Source organism: Antrostomus carolinensis, unplaced genomic scaffold (genome assembly GCF_000700745.2).
Source record: "Antrostomus carolinensis isolate BGI_N321 unplaced genomic scaffold, ASM70074v2 scaffold21247, whole genome shotgun sequence".
NCBI classification, from domain to species: Eukaryota; Metazoa; Chordata; class Aves; order Caprimulgiformes; family Caprimulgidae; genus Antrostomus; species Antrostomus carolinensis.
Genome location: NW_010325615.1, coordinates 56,313 through 80,449, shown reverse-complemented (window position 1 = coordinate 80,449; position 24,137 = coordinate 56,313). Strand labels below are relative to the sequence as shown.

The 24,137-nt window shown below is 42.1% G+C and overlaps 1 protein-coding gene across 1 annotated transcript in view; it reads right to left on the bottom strand.

Moving 5' to 3' along the window:
• The window catches only part of LOC104527551 (transcriptional enhancer factor TEF-1), a gene marked incomplete at its 5' end in the record, with an annotated part of 42,336 nt that extends 19,109 nt beyond the window's left edge, over positions 1 to 23,227 (bottom strand). The window contains 8 exons of the mRNA XM_010171295.2: positions 6,986 to 7,110; positions 9,125 to 9,186; positions 10,113 to 10,159; positions 10,351 to 10,485; positions 11,671 to 11,682; positions 20,190 to 20,252; positions 20,341 to 20,403; positions 23,163 to 23,227. Coding sequence (XP_010169597.2) covers positions 6,986 to 7,110; positions 9,125 to 9,186; positions 10,113 to 10,159; positions 10,351 to 10,485; positions 11,671 to 11,682; positions 20,190 to 20,252; positions 20,341 to 20,403; positions 23,163 to 23,227 — 572 coding nt within the window. The remainder of the gene's footprint in view (positions 1 to 6,985; positions 7,111 to 9,124; positions 9,187 to 10,112; positions 10,160 to 10,350; positions 10,486 to 11,670; positions 11,683 to 20,189; positions 20,253 to 20,340; positions 20,404 to 23,162) is intronic.
• Positions 23,228 to 24,137: the final 910 nt, after the last annotated feature.

Genomic DNA, 24,137 nt, shown 5'->3' with positions numbered 1-24,137 from the left:
CCTGCTGATGTAAGAAAATCACTTCATCTGCCAACAATGCTTATTTCTACCAAAACACTAGTAACTGAATATTTCATTCCTGTTGCTGTTCTCCTCCTCTGCAGCAGAGTGGGAGTTATAATGTTTTAATGCTACAACTGGAGTCTGTACCCCCTCCTGTTATTAAGGTTTTTAACACTTCCATGTGAAATGTTACTTGGGCTTTCTGTGCTTGTATGCTACAATACAACTGCATGGTCAGCCTAGTCTTTCAACGACTTCCACCCATTGAGACTCCTGCCTGGATCAGCTCAGGTATTGAATCAGGAATGTGAAGTAAAAGGACATCTTTGGTTACTTTATGGTGGCAGAAATGGGGAGGTAGGTGATGAGCAAGGCCCATCCTCAGCCCTGACACACTGATGTTGCCCAGTGCTTCCTAGATACCACCACAGGAGTTCCAGTGTGAAACTGGGACTTGCTGGTTGGGCAAGGTGCTCACATGACATTTTAATCAGCTTTCCTGCAACACTGAAGATGTTGCATCCTTCACTTCTGGCCTGTCTGATTTGAGACTCTGTGGTCCCAATTCCAGAAGTGCTGAGTGCTCAGATGGGAAAATTATGCCTGAATATAGGAAGCTCTCAATAACACTAAGTATTCTGCAAAATCAGGCTCATGACAAATCGAAGTGGACCCTCAAAATCAGTGGCCCATTCATTCTTTTGCACCTGAACTTCTTGGTTTGTCAAATGTGAGTAATAATGCTCCTTCATCTAAAAAATGACTGTGCTAATACAGCTGTGAAATGCAAATGGGAGGAATTATTAATTCTGTTTGGAGGAGAGGTTAGACAGTGCACAGAGAGCAGGGCGCTGGGCCACACATTTCAACAACAGAAGAAAACAAAGTACTGAATAGTTGCTTATCAAAGAAGGGCCATCTACATCACACTGAATGAAGCAGGAACAAATAAACATGTGAGCATGTAATTAACTGCTGCACTGTAGAGCAGACGCACGAGGATATTTCCCAGCTTCTGAGAGCCTGACTTTGCAGCCCAGCTCAGCAGTTCTGGGGGGGTGTAGGGGTGGGGAAAGATGCAGTGGAACGAGATGGGAAAGTGTGGGCAGAGGCACGAAGGCCCTTGGGGTGGGCAGGAGGGCAGACGCTTGTTTTTTTTTAGGCAGGCAGCGTGTGGGAGATGCACAACCACAGCCCACCACACTGCTCATGCCAGCCCAACCCAGGCATCCCCCCACTCCTCCTCTCCGCGGGAACAGCACAGCGCTGTGCAAGGCTGTGGGAGGCAGAGGGCCCCCACTGTGATGAACCCACTGATTTTATGGCTCCCCTGGGCTCATCGCAGGGGCTGTGCACCCAGGCTCTGCTCCAGCTACCCCACGACCTCACTCCCTGATTTCACACTTCCCTGGTCTGACCTGGTGCCCTGTGTAACGTCGGGCAGCCACCCCTGCCCTGGCTATTTTCAGCACCCAGGCTCTGTGAGTGTGGGCTGGGACACAGGCAGGGCTGGGGCACCCGCCACGGCACAGGGCCGGGCAGAGTGAGCTGTCATCACTGTGGGCACTGGTGCTCCTCTTCAGTTATGCAAAAGCAGCACTTTTAATTTTGCTGGGAAATTTCCAGCAGCAGTGATGGGTTTTGAGAAAAGGGAGAGAGTATGTGTGAGGATATTAGCAAGCGAGCACAGTCAGGCCTTGGTGGTCTTTCCACCCATCCTCGGTGCTTAATGTGGGCCAACTTTGAGGAACAGATTGTGCTCAGTCTCTCTACCCACTCCACCACGTTTTCATCCCAGGACACTCCCTTGAAGAGCTCATGTCCTGACCCTACAACTGGGCTGGGGGAGCTGGCCCAGGCTGCCCACATCTCCATATGTTCCCCTGGGAACATCACCAGTCGGGAGGTCTGCTGCAATGCCGCAGTTTCAAGATTGGAGCCTGTGTCAATACTGGACCCCCTTAAAGTGGTTTCTTGGCACTTCTAACTGCGAACACCTGCATACGAACACTTTACAGAGTATGACATTTGCTTCCCAGGGCCAGCACATAGCTCTCCTGCACTGCAAAATGAATGGCCCTTGCATTTAGTTAAATTTTGTCTGAATTTAGATTAAAATAACCTCAAATCCTGAGTCTGCCGCTCCAAGACATTCATCCAAATGTAGGTTTGCTTCCTTGTCCTTTCACATCACCAAGATGCTAAACCAAGGACCTCCTTCCAACTGCTTTTTATACTGTTTACAGAGAATATGGAAAGGATAAACAATGCTTGTAACAATGGATATTGTTCAAAGATGAAGGGCTTCTTCTGAAAATATCTCATTTATTTTTCATCACTTAGGTGGTTTGATTAACTTTGGTGAATTTTACTGCATTTGGCTATTGATGGCAGGCTGGTTTTATGGCCCTTGAGCAATTGCTTTCACTTTCTGGTTCTCAGGCACAATTCTCCCTGGGCTCACAAAGCCCTTTTACAACAACAATAAAACCTGAATTAAAACATAAAGAATATTTTATTTCTTCACCACTTTTAAAAATACATTTTGAAATTTGGACCTAACACAATCTGACAGTTTGGATAGGTGGATTAATACTGAAAATGCCCATCAGCCATGTTCTTTATAGCCCTATACAGATATTTTAGATGTAAAGCTGTCTGAAGTGCTTGCAGTCAAAATGAATGTGGCAGCAAGAGCGAGAAACCTCAAAGATGAATAGAAAGGGCTTTTTTTGTTGGGTGGTGGCAGTTTTTTTTTCCTGCTTTGAAAGCAAGCTTGAAAACATATATATTTGTTTATATTTGTTAGGGAACGTGGATTACTTGGTTTAAGCATTTGTCCTGAACTTTCAGAGAACCACTACAGTAAAAATGGAATGGACCCCATTAAGGAAAACCTGTCTTGAAAGCAACAGATGGGTACACAAACCTGTTAATCTGAGAATATAGTTACATAGGGTAGGCAATAATTAAATGTAACTAAAATGCTGATACTTTGACCTACAAGGGCAGCTTCTATGCACCATTAGGAATTGCACTTGAGCACAAAATGCCACAAAAGGAAAATACAGATTGACATTTGTAAACTGAATTGATTTTCATTAAAAAGGAGGAAAGATTTTACCCATCCTTAACCGCAGAGTCAGTATTCCAAGATTTTGCAACTGTGCCATCTTATGTCTTCCAGACTATCTTCTGCCATGCAGAGTTACAGGGAGGGTTGCTTATTGTTTCCTTTCTGCAATTTTTTCTTTTGTAAATGGAACAATTTTGTGGTTAGGCAAGGGAAAAAAGTCAACAGCCCTCCAGAAGTGACAGGACTCTACAGAGCACATTTCAGAATGCCCACTCTAAATTAACATAACTGCCTGACATCGAGGGGCTTTTGTACTTTTAAGCACCAATTGCCATTGGAAGAACCCCCGAAATGTTTAAGGCCCCACTCCTACAATGAATTCCCTGTGGGTGGACCTTTGTGTCCACATACAGACCCATTGAAGTTGCTGTGAGTCACCACAAGCAGACAGATCTAAGTTTCTAATTGCTGGACAGGAATACAGACTGCAAGGGGCCTCCCAGGATCATCAAGTCCTGGCCCCAGGTGCTGTGTCAAATAAGCCTTTTTCAATAAACTTCCAGGTTATATTTTAAGGTAGAATTGGTCTATTTGCCCCCACTGCTATTAGGCTTTCTAGCCTGGTTTTGGGTTGGGAGGGAGGGAGGGTCATGTCTTTTTTTTTTAATAAAATGCTGGAAAGTCATTTGATCAAAATAATATTTTATGTAATTTTCTGTAAAAAGTCAGAAGTGTAATGAACATATACCTGTCTTTTTTTCGGAAGCTAAGTGAGAACTCTTACACAGCTCTCACGTAGCAGCACATACATATATTCATTTCTGAGGTCAGCAAAGGCACAAAGGTGTACAGGAGATGCTGCAACCACAGAACATGTCTACATGACTTCATATGCACATTGTGCAAAACACATCCTGCTGGGCTTGCTGACTTTGTTATTTAAAAAGAAATAAAACCCCCTCCTTTCTATGCTGTGCAAACCGTATTTGCAATAAAATATCTCACCAATACAAGGAAAGATGTACAAAACCCCAGGCAGAATTCATATTTTCTTCAACAGCACTAAATGAGGTTGGCTCTCATCTCCAGAGAGGACTTCTGGTGCTTGCTGGAAGAGTCTGTGCTTTGGGGACAGGGAAGTCTGGCAGGAGGCAAGGCCCCTCAGAGCTGTCCCTGCAGACAGGGATGCAACACTGCCTCTGCCCAGGGTCTCTCCAGCAAGTGCCCTTCTGCGTTTGCCCCAGGAACTGGTCACACTGCCTTGGGTTTGTTTTTTTTTAATGCCCTTGTTTAAGATCCAAATAATCAAATTTACTTAATTTGATCTAAATAATGCTTCCCCTTCTCCTCACTCCCCTTTCATGCTGCCCACAGGGGCTCATCCCTCAGCTCCCTGCGGCGCCTGCCCAGCTGGTCCAGGCTGTCCCTGGGCAGCCCTCGCACAACACTCGCAGTGTGGGTGTAGAGTGATCTAAATTGGGATTAATGCATGACTGGAAATTGACTTTTCTTCATGTCTCATTTTTGCCATGTTACAGCCCGTGAGCAACTGTTTTTTTAAAAACAGGTCTGGGTAGTTTGATGCTCTCTCTTCTCTAGTAAGCCTCCTGTGTAAATGCTCTGCATTTAGAAGGTAGGTTTCTCAGCAGTATGCTCACAAGCTGGGACAAGCTCCGGTGGGCCTTGTTGCACCCTCAGGAATTCCAAATAATACTAGTTTACTCCAAAAAATGCTTTACAGGATTTATGGGGCTATCTTTACTCAGGCCCCCACTCCTTCTCTTCAATGCAAGTGGATGTGTTGCATTCCCCAGAGCCTGCACCTGCCTGAAAAACGAGAGCCCCACCACGTCCCCAAGCCACTGGGCTCACATGCCACGTGTGAGCACAACCGGCTCTGAGCCGCATTGCCACAGCGGAGTGGGACCCGTGGCTCCTTCCCCTGCCAAAGGAACACCTTCTCCTCATTTTTGGTCTGTCAGTCATGTTGCAAATATAGTCATGTCACTCAGCTGGTTTCAAGTCGCAGACACCAGTGGTGTGACAGGCAACCCCATGATATCTGTTAAGAGCATACTTGGTTTGAGGGGATTTTTCTTAAAGGGAAAGACATAAAAGTTACTTAGTTGCTGAACTTGCATTCACTCTCTTTTCCATAAAGCCACACAGATACACAGAGATTCTACACTGTATAAGCCCATGGGTTTTGCAAATAGTTTTGTGTCACAAAAAACTATGGAAAAAGGGTTATTAGGTGGTAAACTGGAAAAATAGTAAATCAAAATACACCAAAATGCCACTTCATTCACATACAGCACAGTAATGCTGAGCATTACATGGCCACATCTTGTTTTCCTGATAACCTCGAGGCTCACACATAACATCCTGGTGTGCAGCAATCTGGATATGGCAGAGCCCATAAATCAGCAGGACATGTTACACGGGGTCAGCAAGCCAAGGACTCCAAAAGCTGCGTGTTGAAAAGGCTGCCTGATGAGAAAACCTGGATGTTGTGTTTCTGCATCAGAAATACAAACCACCGTCTGGATGTACTCGGGGCTGGAGATGAAGAAGGCGTTCCAGTTGCAGATTAGTCTGGAGGACACTAAGATGAAGCTTTCAGCCACCAGAGCCAGTACTGCTGGGAGAGCGTGGGAATCAGGGCCATGGGAAGGCAGAGGGATCCCAGGGAAACCATTCAGTATCTCACAGACAGGTTGGTGCTGAGATAACGGTACCTGCTACCAAACATTTCCTCCCTCAAAGTTAATTCAACTTGGCAAAACGTGACATTTAGTAAACCAACACACTGCCACATATTTAGTATATGAATAGCTGAGATATGGTCTATTTTCATTGGGATGTTTCTCTGCCAGGAGCATTCCTCTGTTGTAAGGTTTCTGGGCTATGTCTCCAATCTCCATTATGCAAGGTAAACACTCCCTGGATAACACCCCTGGCCAGAGACCATAAATGCTATGGTTTCCAGTGCTGAGTTATAAAGAGCAACTGATAGCTTTGCTCTGCTCTAAGCTACTGTATTTTACCAGGAATCTGAACAAGAATGGTCTGTCTGTATCACCCATTCATGACAGTATTTGCTTTTCAGAAATTATCTCAGTAAAAATTCTCAGGTTTGAGCTGAAAGAAGCTCTTTTGATTTATTTGCAATGCAGCAGAAAAACTGCTAGGCTACTAAGAAATGTTCATGGTAAATTTATGATGATTAATATTGAGGTTCAAGGCTAACTGGAATAAATGGAACATTGCAGCCAACTTCATAAACTACCCTTGCAGTTATAGAATGCAGACTAAAAATCAAAACAAGACCAAAACCTTCCTAAAAAAAACCCCAAACCTTAGATTGGACCCTAAGACACAATTAAAGATAAAGGAAGACTGAACGATTGGACATTTAGATAGGTAACCTCAACTTAAAAAAAAGTGATACAGTTAGATGGCACATGCTTGGGAGGCTGGAAGCAAAAGGGACAATCCTGATACTCTGAGGCTACCCCAAATGTCAGATATTTAAAATAATATGCACAAGTTCTATGCAAGTCCTTAATTTTGTTTCTACTAGGAAACATATTAGGCTTTAACTTAAAGTTGAAGTACTGAATTATTGCCAAAAACACGATGCAATTTGGTACAACTGCTAAACTAGGTCAACAGTGAGACAGGCGCCATAGCCAACCACATCTGCTTTCAGAGAGGCCTCTCAGTTCTGCAAATGGGGACAAAGAGGGCAAGAAAGGAAAACACAGTACCACAGAGAAAGGAATATTACACTGAGCAGTAGCGAATGAAGAAACACCAGGTGTATTCCATCAGGCTGAACCCTGGAAAGAGGGTGGGAAGCGATGGAGAAAAGCTGAAGATTAGCAACATGAAAACAACACTTACTGATTCGGGATCCCTCTGCTGTTCAAGGAAAGCCGAAAACTCCACCAGCCTGAGCTTGGTCGTACCGATCGATCGGCCCTGCCATGCAGGGACTGAGGGAGCTGGAGCTGACGTAGGCTCAAATCCTAAAGTAAAGGAACCATTTTCATGTAGAAGTTGATAATCCTTCAGTTTACATTTTCTGAATTAAATATAATTGGGAATTATGCATGTAGTTTTGGGATTTTTATTAGTTTTACCACATAACTAATTCAGAACAAGTTAAAATTAGAAAAACACAGAAAAATATGTAGAAAAAGAGGTCCCAACCCAGCAAGCTAATAATGGTGCAAATAAAAGTTCTACTACTTTGTTTCCTTGGGGCCGTAACTCACTGTAGATTTTTTGTTTAAATTATATACTAGATTATAGAGATTTATAGAGACTTCATACAGACTTACAGCTGACCCTTCCTCCGAAACTGGCAGCAAGACTCACAGGAGATATTACTGCCTTGGGAGTCAAGAGGACTGGCCTCCATTTCTGGCTCCTAATGTGCCACATGTTACAAGTAAATCATGTCTCTTTTTGCCTATTTCTTCTGCCACTCTCAATTCCCTTCTCCTATTTAGAGTATAAGGTTTCCAAGGCAGGGGCTGTCTCTCACTATGTATTTGCACACTGGGTCTTTGACTTCTTTTGGAGCTTTTAGGCAGCATTATATTACAGATAATAATAAATAATTACTGTAGAGAGCTGAATCAGACCCTAAAAAGAAAAAGAAGGTTTTAAATTGATAATAAAGAGGGAATGACATGATCTAGATAGAGAAGGGATGTTAACCACCACCTCTAATTCACCTCAACAGAAAGAATAAATGCTATCTCTTCCTCCTCATTGTGAAAAATTAGATGAGAAGGAAAGAAAACAGTAAAGGAATAAGGGAAAGGCAGCAGCTTGAAGGTAAAACTGATCTTGGGAGAGACACAGGCACAAGGAAGGCAGAGGAGAGGCACTAAAGGATAGAAAATAAAGACAATCCTGAACTAGGCTGAGAACCTGGGAGAGGTCACAGGTAGTGTGTGTCCACATCCCGTAATGCGAGTATGGTACCTGACTCCAACCCTCAAACGTAGGCAATGAAGGTGTGAGACTTGTATGAAATAGAGAATTACAAACGTGACTGGTTAGACATGAACAGGAATTCTAATGAAGCAAAAGCTCATGCGTGAGTTTTGACTGATTTAGAATTACTAATAATCCTATTCTGAGAGAAAACATGGAAGAATAAAAGAAGATGATTCAAAATGTCTGCCTTAGAAAATAATGTTATAAACTAGGAATATCAAGAAAAAGGAAATAATCAGGGATGCAGAAAGATAGCCTTAGTTTTAAGCATCAAATAGCAGCAAGTTAGAAAATAGTAGAAAACTGGGTAAGAGTCAGAAAACCGCAGTTCAAACAGAGTCAGGAGCATGGTGTCATTTGGCAAGGGAGCTGTAAAGTTACTTATCATCTGCAAAGAAATCATGATTTTTCCTGAAATTAGCCATGAAACAAACTTGGGAAAAGGAGTAGGGAAGTAGCCATGGAAAGGGCTTGATCAATTTGAGCAATGGAAGTCAGAATAAACATTAGGTACTTATCAAAGTGGTACCAGGCAGAGAAGAACCTTCAGGAGGGGAAGAGTTATCAACAACCAGATACACAGAGATGTTTTATACTTAAGGCTAAACATACATGGTTCTGGAAGAGTTTTTAGCCTCAGTTCAAAATAAATTCAGGTATATTCTTGTTAGAGAAGGAAGTAAGATCGAGCTATTAAAAAAGAAACACGCAACTTATTATTCATTTTTTACAAAGCATTTTCCTACAATGTGATGTGCTGACTGGAGATCACATACCACAATTCCTTGCATATGTATTAGTGCTTCCAACCTAAAATGTAAAAAAAACCCCAACAAAACAAAACAAAAAACCCCAAACCCAATAATTTTCCCTCATATATAATCAGATAATAGGACATTGTGACTGGTGTTTGGTTTGGCTACAGGGAACGTTAGATATGGAGTAGCAGTTCTGTCTATCTCGGGAATTAATACATCACATTCAGTACACAATTCAAATCTTCTTAAAGCAGAGTATAACTGGAAGAATTACCTGAAATGGGAGCTGTGACTGATGGCTGTATAGGATAGGCATGCTGCACGAAAGGCTTTACACTGGTTTTTGCTGAACGAATGGCTTTACGCTGGAATAGATTGACACAAAAATCATACACCTTGTCATCCACAGTAAATTCCATTAGAATCACATAGTATTAAGAAAATACATGGTTAATGACCTCTACCCACAAACATACCCCTTCCTTGCAAAGCCTCTTTAACAGACAGAAAGTAAAAGAGGTGACAGAGAGAGGGGTGGATGAGAATTACACCCAACATCTTAAAGTGAGGAGCTCATCAGTGCTCAGTCACCCAGCAGAAAACCTAACCCACCAGTTGCAGCTGTTGCAGCAGACACGGATGGCGATTTCTTTGACTCCCAATAAATCCAGAGGACACTGAACTACAGGAGCACAAAGATTCCCATGGACCTCAAGGGAGAGGTTGGGAGATGCTGAAAAATAAGGCTGGGAAACATTGCTCCAGGTAGCACTGCAGGGCTGCAAATGTAACACCTGACAGAGGGGCAAAGCCTTCCTTCTCCATATGGTGCTCTTGCTACCATGGTGCTGAAGGGCAGTAACCTCACTGCCCACTAACAGGCCTCATGTGGTCACCTCCTGCCCTGCAGGAAAATATGTCCTCCTTGCTTCCAGTACTGCTCATCTATTTAAAAGAAGATGGAAGTATTTGTGCTGGAAACTTACTCACAGACAAAACCTCACCAGCTGCTTCCCTGACTTTATCATTGCAGCTCACCATGCAATGGAAGAAAAAGGAGCATGCCCACTAGGTATGCAGCTTCAGCTTTGAGGTCCTAACTTTTTGAATGTAAGTTCACACAGAGCCTGTAAATTTCCCCTACAACTATATTCTTTTCAGAAAAATTTGCAAGTTCTTGCCTCATTGATATCCTCTGGCAGCAAAGTGCACAAGCCAGCCCCACACTGCATATAGAAGAATACTTTAATTTTCAGACTTACTCTTGTGAGGATCCAGGCTGCCCCGTTTGAATCATGCCCGGCCAAAACTGAAAGAGGAAAAACAAACAAACAGACCCACAATTGTTTTCTTTGTTGAAAGATTTTGGATATTTCTGAACAAGCATGATTCCTTTTGCAAACACAAGTGAAAGCATTAATCCATTCATTCAGCCTTAGTTTGCTACTGAAGATTGTTAGAGAATACAGGGATTTTTTTGGGACTCGGCTAACAACTTACCCCAGGTGCCCCAGGAAATGTAGGACGGGGAATTCCTGGCAGGCCCAGCTTGTTGTGAATAGCAGTAGCTGAGACTATCTGAGCTGATGACATTGCTGCCATGTGCTGGAGTGCTTTGTCCTTTGCTGTCTGATCCTTTAATATGACAATTACACGGAGTCTTAAAACATTTGGCACAACAAACGATGTTAAATAACTGCAGCTACAAGCACATAACTAAAAACTTAAAAAGCCACACAGAAAATGCAAAAATAGCAAACCATGCAGGGAAAAAAAAATATGGCACAGAGGCTAACACTGAAACTACCTCAAGGCAAAACCTCCTCTCAGACATGCATGGTAGACCTGAATTCTCACAGTCTGCTCTGCCAACACGCAGGAGCTCTGCCCACTTGTTTATCTGGGCAAATTCTGCCGATTTTAAATCAAGCTGGACTAAACACAGTCTGCTGCTAAGGCTCTGCCTGCAGGACAGGAAGCACTGAGATTTGAGCTCTATCATTTAGATCTAAGAGAAGTTTGCCTTTTGTATTACACTGTAAAATGAGAACACAGAACTGCGACTGACTCACAAACAATGACAGATTTTTCTTCATGCTTACAAGTTTAGAAACATTTTGGATTCTGTTTTATGACAAGTATTTTAAAAGTTAGATAACAAAAATGTAAATAACATTTTAAACTTCCAATTGTGGTATTTTATTGATTTACAGTGTTCCCAAAGAAATCAATCAGCCATGAAATTTCTGCTGTTTTCAAGCATACAGGAACAAGTTTAGGAAAAGATGGTTTGTTATCGATTACTTGTATTAGAGCAGCGCCTAGGGTCCTAGTCACTGCCAATCATGTATGATCACAGAATAGAAAAGGAAAGCCTCTTAATGCAACAGAGTTAACTAAGTCAATATCTTAGGTCAGGTAAAATAAGTAAACAACAGACTGTTACTATCTGGTAAAGTGAGGTTCCTCATCCAGAAGCACTGTATTAATAAGTGCTAATATTTAAGTATGTGACTTAGAATGAAGGAACACAAGCAGCATTAAGCAAGGATTTTTTGTGGGGTTTTTTTTCTGGTTTTATTTTACAAGCAAAGTAGCAAGCATGCTGGCAAGAGATGCATGCTCTTATATATGATATATGACTTTGCACATATGCTCCCTCTAAAGCTTGTACGTAGTAGTAGTAGTATAGGTGAGCAGTTTCTTCCTTTGAATAGCTCCTTTAGAAACAGCACAGGCTGAAAGTACAGGAAAAGCTAGCCAAAAATTCTGCCAAGCACAGCTAAGGTACATAATACTTGGTTTAGTTAAAATACTTACCATGCTTGTTACCTGGATACAACAACAAACAGTTTATTAAAATGCTTGTGTAGAATAGCAGATTCTTAGCAAAATATGAACAAAATAGTAAGAGACAAAGGAAGAGCAGTTTGCTCAGCGTTAAACATCAGGTTTAACCAAATGTGTTATTTTCACCTAGGGACTGATTCATTAAAAGGAAAAAATAAAAAGGGTAAAAAACTAACAACAAAACACTATGGGGAAATAACCCCTGCCTCCCTGCGTGAAAGCTGTAGATACTGAACAAAGGGGATTGCTGCTGAGTTTGTTTCCCTGCGCTGTGCAAGGAGTCCCTGCGGCGCCTCAGTGGGATGGAGCCCGGGAGAGCGGCAGGTGGAGCAGGGGAGAAGCTGCTCCAGCAGCGTCCCTGCTCTGCACCTCGCAGGATGGGAGCCTGAGGTGACACCCGCTGCGCTGCTGCCTGCAGCAGCATTAACACCTGTGGACTCACCTGCACGGCCTCTTGCACAGCAGCACTGAAAGCTCCTTTCTGACCTGAGCAAGCCTTGGGAATGCCTGACAGTGCATCTACAGAGCAGCTTCTGGAGATGGGGGTCATTCTATCTATCCATCAGTGCATGGTCACTTCTCAAACTTGTAGCTTTCCCATATAATCATGACCAATCCACTGGGTAAGAGCTGGAAGTCAGCTCTGGCTCTGCCGGCTACTGGCACTCACCTCTGCCTGCCCCAGCACAGGAGGGTGTGCACAGGACATTTGTGCATGGCCATGGCATGTTTTACTGGCTGCCTTTGGATGTCTGCAGACCACTGGGCTAAAAAAGCTTTGGTGGGTGTTAAGAGGTGGTAGTGTCCTGAGATTCATGAAGCTCTCCAAAAAGCTGAAGCCCTCCTGCACAGTAAGAAGAACCCTCTATTAAGAAAGCATGAAAATGAGGAGTTGTCCGTAAGCAATATGGAGACATTAGCCCCACCAGACTTTTCTGTTCCTTTTCTCTCCTATTTTTGTTAGGTGAGCTGGCTTGGAAATGCCAAACCATGCAAGTCTCACCTGCAGTCAGCTGAATCATTAACAAAAACAAACACACAGAGGATCATATCCTGTGTGTGAAATGCACGATTCAAGATCTCTGGGTCCTAGTAAACTCCCAAAACTACGTGAGTGCTGCTTTTGTGACTACCTTGTTATTCTCCAGAACTGCTGCAGCACTACAGCCTCCACTCCTGCACTGTCTTCCAGCCACAACCAGCCATGCCAGTGCCACCACAGCAAAGTGCGGCCAGTGCCTGTGCTCCTGTCAAGTTCCCAAACTCATACTGTTCTGCTGCTATAATGCCTTTACTATTAGGTGGATCTAAACTAAAGGAGAATTTAAAAGTAAAAGCTTTTTTAAGGATATAAAAGTCCATATCTGGGAGTTGCAGGAGCCCAGGGCAAATTACAGATCTATGACATTGCTCATCTCGCCTCGCTTTAGCCATCTGAAGTCTCTAGTCTAAGGCAGACGACTAACCGCCTGCTACTGCTAGTGCAGTAAGCACCTACAATGTATTTCTTCCTTACCAGGCATCAAAACGAACTGGAGTACATGACTTTCTGCAATTTTATCACTGTCCAAGGACTAGAATAGGAGCCTGAACACCCAGCTTCTACATGGCAACAGTTATGGCAGGTAAATCCCACTATAACAGATGAACTAAAGAAAAAATTTCAAAAATGTACACTTCCCTCAAGACCTTTTCACAGAAGAAGGAACACTTAGAGTGTCCTGTGGAGCTCTTAGCTGCCATTAGCAATGAGTCCAATGATCCATAATTTTAGGAACAGTGACAGGGATTTTTGTTTCATGACATGAGAAAGGATGTGCCTTCCTTCTTGCCAATTGCCACTTTTCACCCCAGAATGTTCTACATTTTGTGGTGGCCATTCATCTCATCCTCTTTGACTTATTACATTTTCAGGAGGATGGAGAGAAAGTAAAAATATGGTAGGATGACAGCTCAGAAATACAGACCTTGCAATGGGGCTAGTCTCGAGGAGTTTCACTGACTCCTACAAAGTTTCCCAATGGTAACAAATCTGCCAGCTCCACTGGACATCAGCTGACTCAGGCCAACAGACAACAATGGGAAGTTTCACCTTTTGTAGGCTTTGAAACATCTGCATAGTTGGAAGATCAGTTTTTCTCAAAGTAACTTCATCTTAAAATATTAAAGAAATAAAATTTAAAATCAAATACAAATACACAAGAGGTCCTGACTTCCATTGGCAAAAAAGCACCTCCAGCTCCAGGAATGTTTTGGAGAGCTGCAAGGTGGTGGCCTATACTTGTATAATCAGGCAGACTTCATAGTCTTCAAAAACAAATGGAAAAAACACCTTTTAAAGATGTTTATTTAAATTGAAATATTAGCTTTTCTGCCACTTAAAAAAACAAGTATATGTTGGGGTTTTTTTACACTGTAATGGAGAGCACTTGTAAGCAGGAGGGAATGAGTCTTTCTACCTATCACTGCAATGCGGACACTTCTAGGATGAAACTTGGTAACTGATTAATAACACACAATGGTATTACATCACAGTTTAGGCAGCAAGAGAAGGAATATATCCAATTAAAACGGCAGGGGTAATTTAAACAGGCAGATTACAGTAATTACCCAGGTTGGAATTTGGCCAGGACAAATGGGTAAACACCCCTACTCTAAACAGGAACGTTGTGGGATTTTTAATGAATGCAAATAGTTAAGACTTTGATTTCCTATGTCGTCCAAGACAGAAAGGGTTTGGTTTTGCTCTCACTTGTGCTGCTGTGCAAAGATGGAATAAATCCTTTTGGGTCAATGAGGTTTCTGTATGTAAAATAAAAGTTTGGCCCAGCGTGCTGCAGAGTCTCGTGCTGAGGTTCGGCAGAGGTTTGGGGGGACAGTATCTCCTACTGAATCATTAAATCCTGCTAGAGCTTAAAGTATTCCTTGGATGGGTCTCACCTGGCCCTGACCTGCCTTGACCCTACTTAATTTATGAACTCTGATGGGATTGCTGCTGCCCAGGAATGACACTGCAGTAAGTAACAGACTGCATTCTTAGACCGCTGCCTTCCCTTACCCTTATAAAAGTCTTCTGTGTTGTGGTACGTAATTAGTAATGAATGTTACCGAGGTGGATTTAGAGTACAATCAGTGGAAATCTGGTCTAGTTCCACTAAACCCCTAAAATGTCATCACTGTAATGGAGAACAGGATCTGCCTCACGTTTTAAGCCAACCGCTTCTGGCTGCAGTTGCAAACAACTTTGTTTTTGGAAGGCCTAAGCACTAAGAATCTAATGCAAGGAGACTATATAACTTTTAATGAATCAGGCCCTTGAGGTTTACTTTTCACCCATTAGTTTTTGAATGCAAAATACATAGTTAAATTAGATAATAATAATTCCCCAGTATCATCCAATTATAAATCTTAATATCTATAAAAGCCCCACATGAAACAAGATTCCTACATGACAAGCACAAAAGGATTTGTGCTTGACTTTCTTTTAATCCAACATAAACAGAAGAATAATTCAACCAATCAGTTCAAACAAGTTCTACAGCAAAAAATAAAAACTGTTATCCTAGAATGACAAATGGGGCTTTGAATACCATGTTATCTATGACTTTGGTAAAAAAAAAAAAATATAAGACAGTATGAGGAAAAGTAAGCACAACAGAACACACTATTAACTCAAGAAGCCCTAAAACCTGTACCAATATTTAAAATACAAAACTTTTCTTGTAAGGAAAAAAAAATGACATAAGAGAAGAAACAACAATTTGCTCACAAAATGGATATTACAGTAGGACTAACATAAAATAGATTCCTAATAAGCAATTTTGCAGATGTTATTTCTGCTCAGATCTCGTATTGATTCAAATAACCTTTGCAATAATTAGCTGTAGCTCAAAAAAGATAAACAAATCATGAAAATATACAATTGTTCTGGACAAAAGATAGAGAGCACTTCAGTGTTTCTAGCCCTGATCTCCAATTTGCTTATTATTAGAGAAGACAGGAGTAAATACAAAAGCTGGCTATTTCAGCCAGGCAATAGCTAATGCCAAGAAGAGAATGCGCATTCAAAGCTGTCCCAACTTGCTGCCTAATGAGTAGCAATTAATCCATCTTATTGTATTTCAAAATGCTGAAGACTCCATTCACATCAAAGGGAATTTTTCAAGGCTTTTATCATTGTTCATTTAAAAAGTATAGAGCTATCTTTAGCATTTCATAATTGACAACAATATTTTCTTTTTATCCCTCAATGTGGAATGTAGAATAATGGATTTTAAAACATGTAATACACATGAACTGTAGGCATCTTAATGTTTCTTTTTGTCTCTGTCTAATTAATCTTGCACTATGAAAAAATATCTGAAATGAAAGTCTAAGATAGATGTATATCCTGCTGTGAAGACCTTTACTCTCTATTTCTGCACAATTTCTAATCCATCTTTTCTCCTGAATGGACAGAGGTGACTTGTCAGTGCAAAGGTGAGAAATGCTGCAACCTAACACTATGGACTGGTGTTATTTGACATGGAAATATAACATTAGAGCGTAAAAATTCTGCTTTGCCTCCTCCGGTCTCTGCATGAGAGGAAATGCCATGAAGAGGAGCCGCCTTTCAGATCTATCTCCAGGGACAGCTTTATCTCAGTCTCTCTTTCCATTTTCATGACATGAAATTTCTCTGACTTCGGGAAGATTTTAATAAGCTCAGAAAATTAAGATTAAAATCTCCAAAAGAGGAGTATTTTCCTGCTGTAAAAAGAATTAAAAGGTACAACATCCCTGGAAGGGCTGATGAGACATTCTCTACTGGTGGTCTTGAAATGCAGCAATAGCATTTACACACAAACCTTCTCTTTCTTGCATGCTAAGGATTCACCTGTCCAGAGAGACTGTAGGCACTTATCATCAAAGAAAAGAGACTTTGCTGGACCAAGCAGCAAAGTGAGATGGCACGCAGGTGAGATTTTAACCTATTAGGTAAGCTTCAGTAATGCTCCATCCAATGCCATGGGTGCAGATAGCTCTGAAATCCTTCCACCCCTTTGGATTTTGCAGAAGATAAGCACAAGAAGATTCACCAAAGTCCTCTCCTTGCTATGAGCAGGATTCAGACCAAGGCGAGACAGAAAGATCTCTTGTTATAGAATAAACTCAGCAGGTACTTGGAGAGCAAGAGTTATTTGTTACACCTTTCATTAAAGTAAGAGACCAGGAACTGAAGTCAATGGGACAGATCAGCCACATCCCAAAAGATCACTAAGAAATGCATTATGAAGAAAACCACTAGCAATGGTGTCAGCTGGGGACAAAAGTCTCCGCACTGTGCCTCTGCAATCCTCAGGTGCCTGCCTGTGATTATTTCAGGTAAAGCAGCACTGGCACACAGGGAATGACCAGCTTCTCTGCGATACCCTGCCCCATGTATGCATGGGAGGTGTGCAGAGGGCATGTCTGGTGGCAAGAGGAAGAAACACAGGAGATGGAGATGGCCTTGGGTCAGAGCTGACTGAACTGAGAGCTATGGACCAGCATGGAGGGTCTCTGCATTAATCCACAGAGCGCTTGCCTCTCATGCTGTAGGTAAGAAACTCAACATCAGATGCACGTAGCTTTTTTTAAGTAGTAACTGCTCCTCTGGATGCCACCAATCACAGGTTTTACAGAATAATTGCAAGCACCAGCTGATTGTTAAAAGGGCAAGATTGGCCCAGGTAAGAAGCAGTGCTTCCCTTGGCTCTCTTCTTCTTGGTAATGCCTTCACTGATAAACGTGGGCAGCACCCACTCCAGGAGAACAAGAGCCCATCATCTTCCTGAGGAGGCTGATGGGCAAGTCCAAGCTGCTGCCAAAATGGCCCCTGTTGAAACAATGGGCACTTGTAGATGCCAAAATATACTCACTTTGTCTTACTTTCACATCAGTCATATGCTTCTCAGGCAGTTTTCAAAGGACACTGGACCATACAGATGGTTCAATACAAGAATAATAAGAAAAATGGGCAGTAGCCCTAACAAAACGTCTGCAGCAGCAAAGTTCCTTCGCAGGTCCAAATCTAGTGGCTTCTCCCACTTCTAGGGAGTAATTGCAGCTCCCTGGCAGAAAAGGCAAGGGCTCTCTTTTGATAAAGACAGCTTCCTCACGGCATCTTTTTGCCTCAGAGTTTCTTCTCTTCCATGTGGGAAGAAAAAGGTCTGTGGGAGGCTGCAACTATTCTGGAAGAGGTCTGTCCAAGAGTGCTGATGTCAAGCCATGGCACCTCGTTTGCAGAGACCAAGAACAGCAAGGAAATGAGGAGGGAGATGGGGAGAGCCTGGATTCTCTGCCCTTTCTGGCCACCCCTCTGGCTGGGGGCCATGGAGGAGTCACCAGAGCTGTGATGGGGCTCCTGGGGCAGGATGAGTACCTGAAGCAGGGGCGGGAGGAGCAGCCCAGGACCCACTGGCCAGCAAGACTTGCTGGAGAAGGGCTGGGGCAGCTTTTGCTTCCTCCAGTGGTGCCTGGAGGGTGGCAAGGCCAGGGGCCAGCAAATCTCTGTCACCTGTGTGCACTCTGTCCTCAGCATGCAGTCGTAAAGAGTCAAAGCAAATGTCTCTGCAGAGCATCGGGGACATGGAGGTGGGAGACTCTTCCTGAAGCAATCCGTTTGTCCAAAATGGCGGCTCCCCTACTTTCTACTCAGCTCTGGGGGAGCTGCAACCCATCAACAGGTGGAAAGGGGCAGCAAAATCTGAAGCCCTTACAAAATATTTTGTTGCCCTAACAGTTCTTTCCTTCTTCAGGTGACTCCTCAAAATGAAAAATCCATCCAGATCGCTATTTACTGCAAATGGCATCCAGGCTAGAGGTCTGAAATGTTCCTAGGGTTTACCTAGCTTCTTTCTTCTTCTGAAAGCTTCACTAAAAATTAGACAGCAGGTGCAGTACTTAAAAATATTTTTTGCTTTATAAGTGTCTTTATATTTGAAGCTATTTAGGTATTCAGAAAGGGAAGTATTTTAGAACAGTACATCCAATATTTTTGTTAGGCTCCTAGGTCTGTATTTTGGTATCTAAGTGGGCTTCTTGCTTTTTGTAGCCCTGAGCACTCACCAGTCCAGTAAAACTCCCTGAGAGCTGCTGGTGCTGGGCACCTCTGAAATTAAGGACACCTATTTACATACTAATTTTAGGCATCAAGGATTGACAATTTAAGCTTAAAATGCTACATATCTCTGTATTATTGCACCCTTGGTTAAAAAGCAGTATGTTTAAGTTGTCTTAGTTGTTCTTTACGAACCCCAACTGCTCAGCCAGTGCAGCTAAAAAGCCAGCCACCAACAGCCATACAAGCTTGCCAGCATGCTGCCCACTGCGGACGGAAAACCCAGTGCTTCTGTCAAGGAGGCCTGTTACAAAGCCAGGCTGTTATTTATACGCTGCAGTTCCAGCATTGTGGTAAGCATCTGCAGTGCTCACCGCTTAGTATTGTGAAATTACTTTCTGAAACATTTTGCTTTTCAGCTAGAACAAAAACGTGATTTGTTCTCATCTGGGGGGGAAAAAAATCGCCAAAAAGAAAAAAGGAGGGAAGTAAAAGATTTACAAGTTCCTTTGCTTTTTATTAAAAAAGTAAAAAAAATCAAGAGCAAAATCTGCAAAACACCCTCTTCCACTTCTAAGTAACGTGAAAACAAAACAAAAAGGGTCTCAAGATCTCTGCTGGAAAACTTGAGAAAATAAGCAATCCAAAAAACCCCTATTAAGCATTTCCAAGAGTTTCTTTTTAGCCTGAGAATATATTTTATGGAAAGCAAGGAAAATAGGGACATGTACAATTCATCATGTCAGATTAAGCAAACATACTTAATATTCCCTGAACAGGACTCTGACGGAGGCTCTCCAAAGATTAAATGTCAATATTTTACTTTAAAAAATAAAATTTCAGGGAATGTTGTAAATAGTACGTAACTTGAGGTGATACTAGATTGTACTCTAGAAACACCTTATACTTAGAGCAATCTTGATAAACTGTGCTCTCTGGCACTTGGAATAAACAATCTATTTTAAGTATTCTTGATAGCATTTCAAAAGCACAGAGAAAAAACATTTGGGAATGGAAAACAATTACCCCAATTACCCCTCTGGAAAAAGCAAAAAAGAAAAAGCATCTACACAACTGTAAAACCCCCATGTATTTATTTAAATACACTCCTGGCACTCAACTGTTAAAAAAACAACAAAAAAAATAGACTAGCGGGTTAAAAATCAGGTTTAGGTGCTGAGCTGTTACAAGGAGTAGTTCACTTTGCATTTGGACAGTGTTAAAACAACGTTTTTAATGTGGATGCTAGTGCAGAAACCGGAGATTAAACACAAAGAGACACAGACAGCTACCACATGCAGGAAAACGAGGTTACAGGCACGGCAGCACCAGGCGCTCGCCCATCACCGCGGGGAGGAGGAAGGGACAGGCATAGCAACCACAAGCCCAAAAGCAGAAAAGCGCATACCTTCAGCTTGGAATGAAAATCACGAGATTTCCTTCTGGCAAGAACCTGAATGTGACTAGACACCTGCAGGGTAGGGGAAGGGAGGAAACAAAGGAAAAGCCTGTAACCATGGAGATGAAAAGCCCCCTACAACTGGGCAAGCCAAACGTACCTTAATGGCGGCTTGAATTTCTCGAACTTTCTTTCTTGCTAAGACCTGTATGTGACTAGACACCTACATTGTTCAGGTTTATAGGGGAAAAAAAAAAACAACAAACAAAAGAAAAACAAAAAGCAAATCAAATTTAAAATGTCTATTTTTTCTTTTTTTAAAAAATAACTTTTTTGAGGGGAGGAAGTTATTTGCATCTTCAGTAAGCTCTGCTGTTAAAGATACCACATTCCCAGCCAGATACCAAGCTCTTAGCACCGAGGCTTAACAATACAGTCATCACTGCAGTGACTTGATTAAGGAAAAAAAAGGAAAAAAAAAAAAGTGTAACCCACCAGGTTGTGCATTCAGCTACAAGATAGAAGATGCCATTCACAGTTGGACACAGCCCATGTGCTTTGGTACCGATCCCATCGTGGCCAGGCCCTGTGCTCTCACACAGGGAGCCAAAAGGACTTCTACCCCATCTGCCAGGGAGGCAGATGCCCACTCTGACCATTTCCCACTAGGTTTGAGACATAACTTGGCACTGAGAAGTTTTATCCATTATTTATTGTGTTCTGTGGCTCGAACGAGGAACCTCAGGCTGTGTTTTGAACCCACTGAAATGTTTTAAATTCTGGCACAAACAATAAAATACTGACACAACACAGGTCCCTGAACCTGTGCTGGCTTCCTCAGAAATCTCAGCATCAACTCTGCCCACAATCCACTCATGTAAGTGGCGACCAGAAACTTCTAATCAGCTTGAGTGATGTCTGGGTTTGACCCATCGTCATTACATCTTGGGAAGAAAATTGTGTAAACTCAGTTCTACATTAGATCAGTTATTGGTCAGAAGCTGTTGCCTGTGCAGTGAAGGGTCTGGGCCCAGATTCACATTCCTGTTTACTCAGGCACATACTGAAATCAATGCTATTGATAATGAGGATTTAATGATGCTGCCCAGCATCACTCAGTGGTGCTCAATGTCCTATGGCCCTCTGTGTAAAGGTTTAAAACCTGCAGTGACGGTAAAAACCGCTAAAGAGAAAACTCTTATTCTTGTTTGACTCAGGATATACCATATCAGGTGTTGTACATTTTTGCTAAATTAGTTACAATTCCTATCTGGGAAAGAACAAAACAAAAGAAAAGGAGAAACAAAGGTTGATTTCCTCCCTCTATAAGGCTATTCCATGACAACAGTACCAAAAACCCCTGTATTTTTAGTAGGGATAAATGAGCACAGCCCCTGAAGGCCACCTTCAGAGACTTCTTCAGGAAGCAGTTCAGGAACTAGTGTGCAGTAATTCAGAGTTATACTCTTGCTTACTAAGCAATTCTGTAGTCAAACACGTAGACCAAGTTTTCACACGTGTTCATTTGTTTTGCTTTCAGTGGGATATTAGTGGTGTTAAAGGTTATACAAGAAGCACAATCGTAACATTTAATTCCTCAGTTGAAACTCAGAAGTAATGATAACCAAACTCTTCTGAACACTTAAAGTGATTTATGAATTGCTATAGAGGGATATACAAGTACAGAGGCAGAACATCGCCATATGTAAGCCACAACAGCCCTTTTTAGTTTCACCACAGCTCTACCAGCACATGCTGGCCAAGGATCTAGCCCCAGGGTCTGCATTTTGACTCCTGATGCAATTTTAAGATCCCAACATAACCCTGACTCTTGAAGCTCACAAGGGCATAGCAGTGCAGAACTTGTGACTTCGTATTTTGTTTCAGATTTCTTTGTCAATCTTTTGTTTGTTCCCTCTCCATGCACTGCAGTTTCTCTCCTTTCTCATGTCTTTTTTCATCCCTCATACATGTTTTCTTCTTAACTGACAAAGGACACCACCCAGGGCAAAATATCACCCAGTTCAAAGTGCTTTAAATCCAAGCGCTGGCAGCAGGCCATCTTTGTGTGTGTCGACTTAGCATCACCTTTCCCTGCACTACAAACATGCGTATCATGCAAGTGTACAAGCCTCTGCCTTCCCCTTTGTCACGCACATGGATGGGGAGACGGGGAATCTTGCACTGGACATTAGAGGAAGTGAGGGGACTCTGTGATTTGCGAAGCATTTTGAAACAGCACAAGGGTTTAGTAACCACTGTGTAAACTACGCAGAGTGTGTGCCTTCTGTGAGGCTGCTGATCGCCGTGGATATTACAACTTAAAGGATTTAGTCATATGAAATAAGTTAATGGTTATGTGATAATAATCGGAAAAAGACTTAAGACTGGTTAGAGGTTTTTTCTGACTCTTTGAGGAATTAAATCTTACCATGGTCACAGACCAGGAGCCTGAAGGCTCTTAGGGGAATTTTTTTATTATTTTTTCATCCTGTAGAAAGTACTGGCCATGAGCTGAGAGTGTGATTACGATCAGTCGTCCTAGATAGTTTTTATTTGTTTACCTCTCAAATCCAAGGATCATAACCTCTATTATATAGGCAAATTTGCTGTACTTTTAGAAATTCCATTATTCACCATCTTGAAAAAATCATTATATTCTGCAATTGTCCTTATAGAGAAATAAGGCACATGCTTTATGCTTCTGTTTCAACTTTTGATTTTTTTTTTCTCAAATATGGGGGATAATAGCTTAATGTACACATAGGTTAATAAAAAATGCATCCTCAAACCACCACTGAACTGATGCACAACATTAAAAAAAATGGAGTTTTAAATATTTTCTAAACAGTATGTATTTAATCTGAACAGTGAAGTCAATACATCATCTCATCAGAGCTGAAGCACAGACAACCACTGCAGCCAAAAATGCCATGTTTTGTCATTCACTGACATGCATATTTCCCCACTGGGTTATTTTACCTGCTTCCTGGTCCGTGTCTTCCCTGTTCTAAGTTTGATGTATCTGGCTATCAATTCATTCCTACCTGAAACAAAGAAAAATTCATGATAAGGGACAGGCAGCATCACATCCATAAACAACATAAAAATACCACATTTAGACATATGAGCTCCATGCATATGAGGCTTATATTTTCTTACATCTACTCCACTTTTCCTTTGCAAACTATTTATTAGTATTTATCGTTGTTCATCAGTATTTCTCTTCCCTTTCCTTAACAGACATTGTACACACCACATGAACAATGCAGAGGGCTACAGGTTCAGTGTTTTCTCACTGAAGTCCTGCAGCTGTTTGGAGGCTTAGAGGCACCTCCTTGGCCAGTTGTGATGCCCAGGATGATCTCTTGCTGGAGAACCCCTCATCCCAGGGGCTGACACAAGGTCTGGTCTCCTCTGGTTTTGCTTCTGACTGGGCCGGGTGGTGTTTGCCCCCCTTGATCCCTGCTGGGAGGAGCAGCTGCTCCTGAGAAGGTCTTTGGCCACCAGAGCCAAAGTGCCAATCACCCAGATGTTACGGTTTTGCATCAGCTTTTCTCCAAGTTTTAATTCTATGAGGAGGACAGCAAAATCTACCCTTCCTCCCAGGAAGCACTCCACTTCCTCCACTGACAGAAATCACTGTCCCATTCAATCACATCCTTAATTCTACCCGTAAGAGTGGTGACCCGGTTTCTGCTGCGGTGGGGCTGATCAACACGGTGGTTTGTTATTCAGAGCTCTATTTCTCTTGGAAATATTTCTGAAATAGCTATTTGTATCTTCTTCAGTCTCACATTATGCTACCTAATACAAACTAACATTTTCTGTCCAAATAATTTCCTTCCTAAACATTGCTGACATGGAAGATAACATAGCTTTATGTGATGTCCTGTTTATTTTCACTGCATATTATGTTACTTCTCCATGAGTTGCAATAACTGAAATGTACTTGTT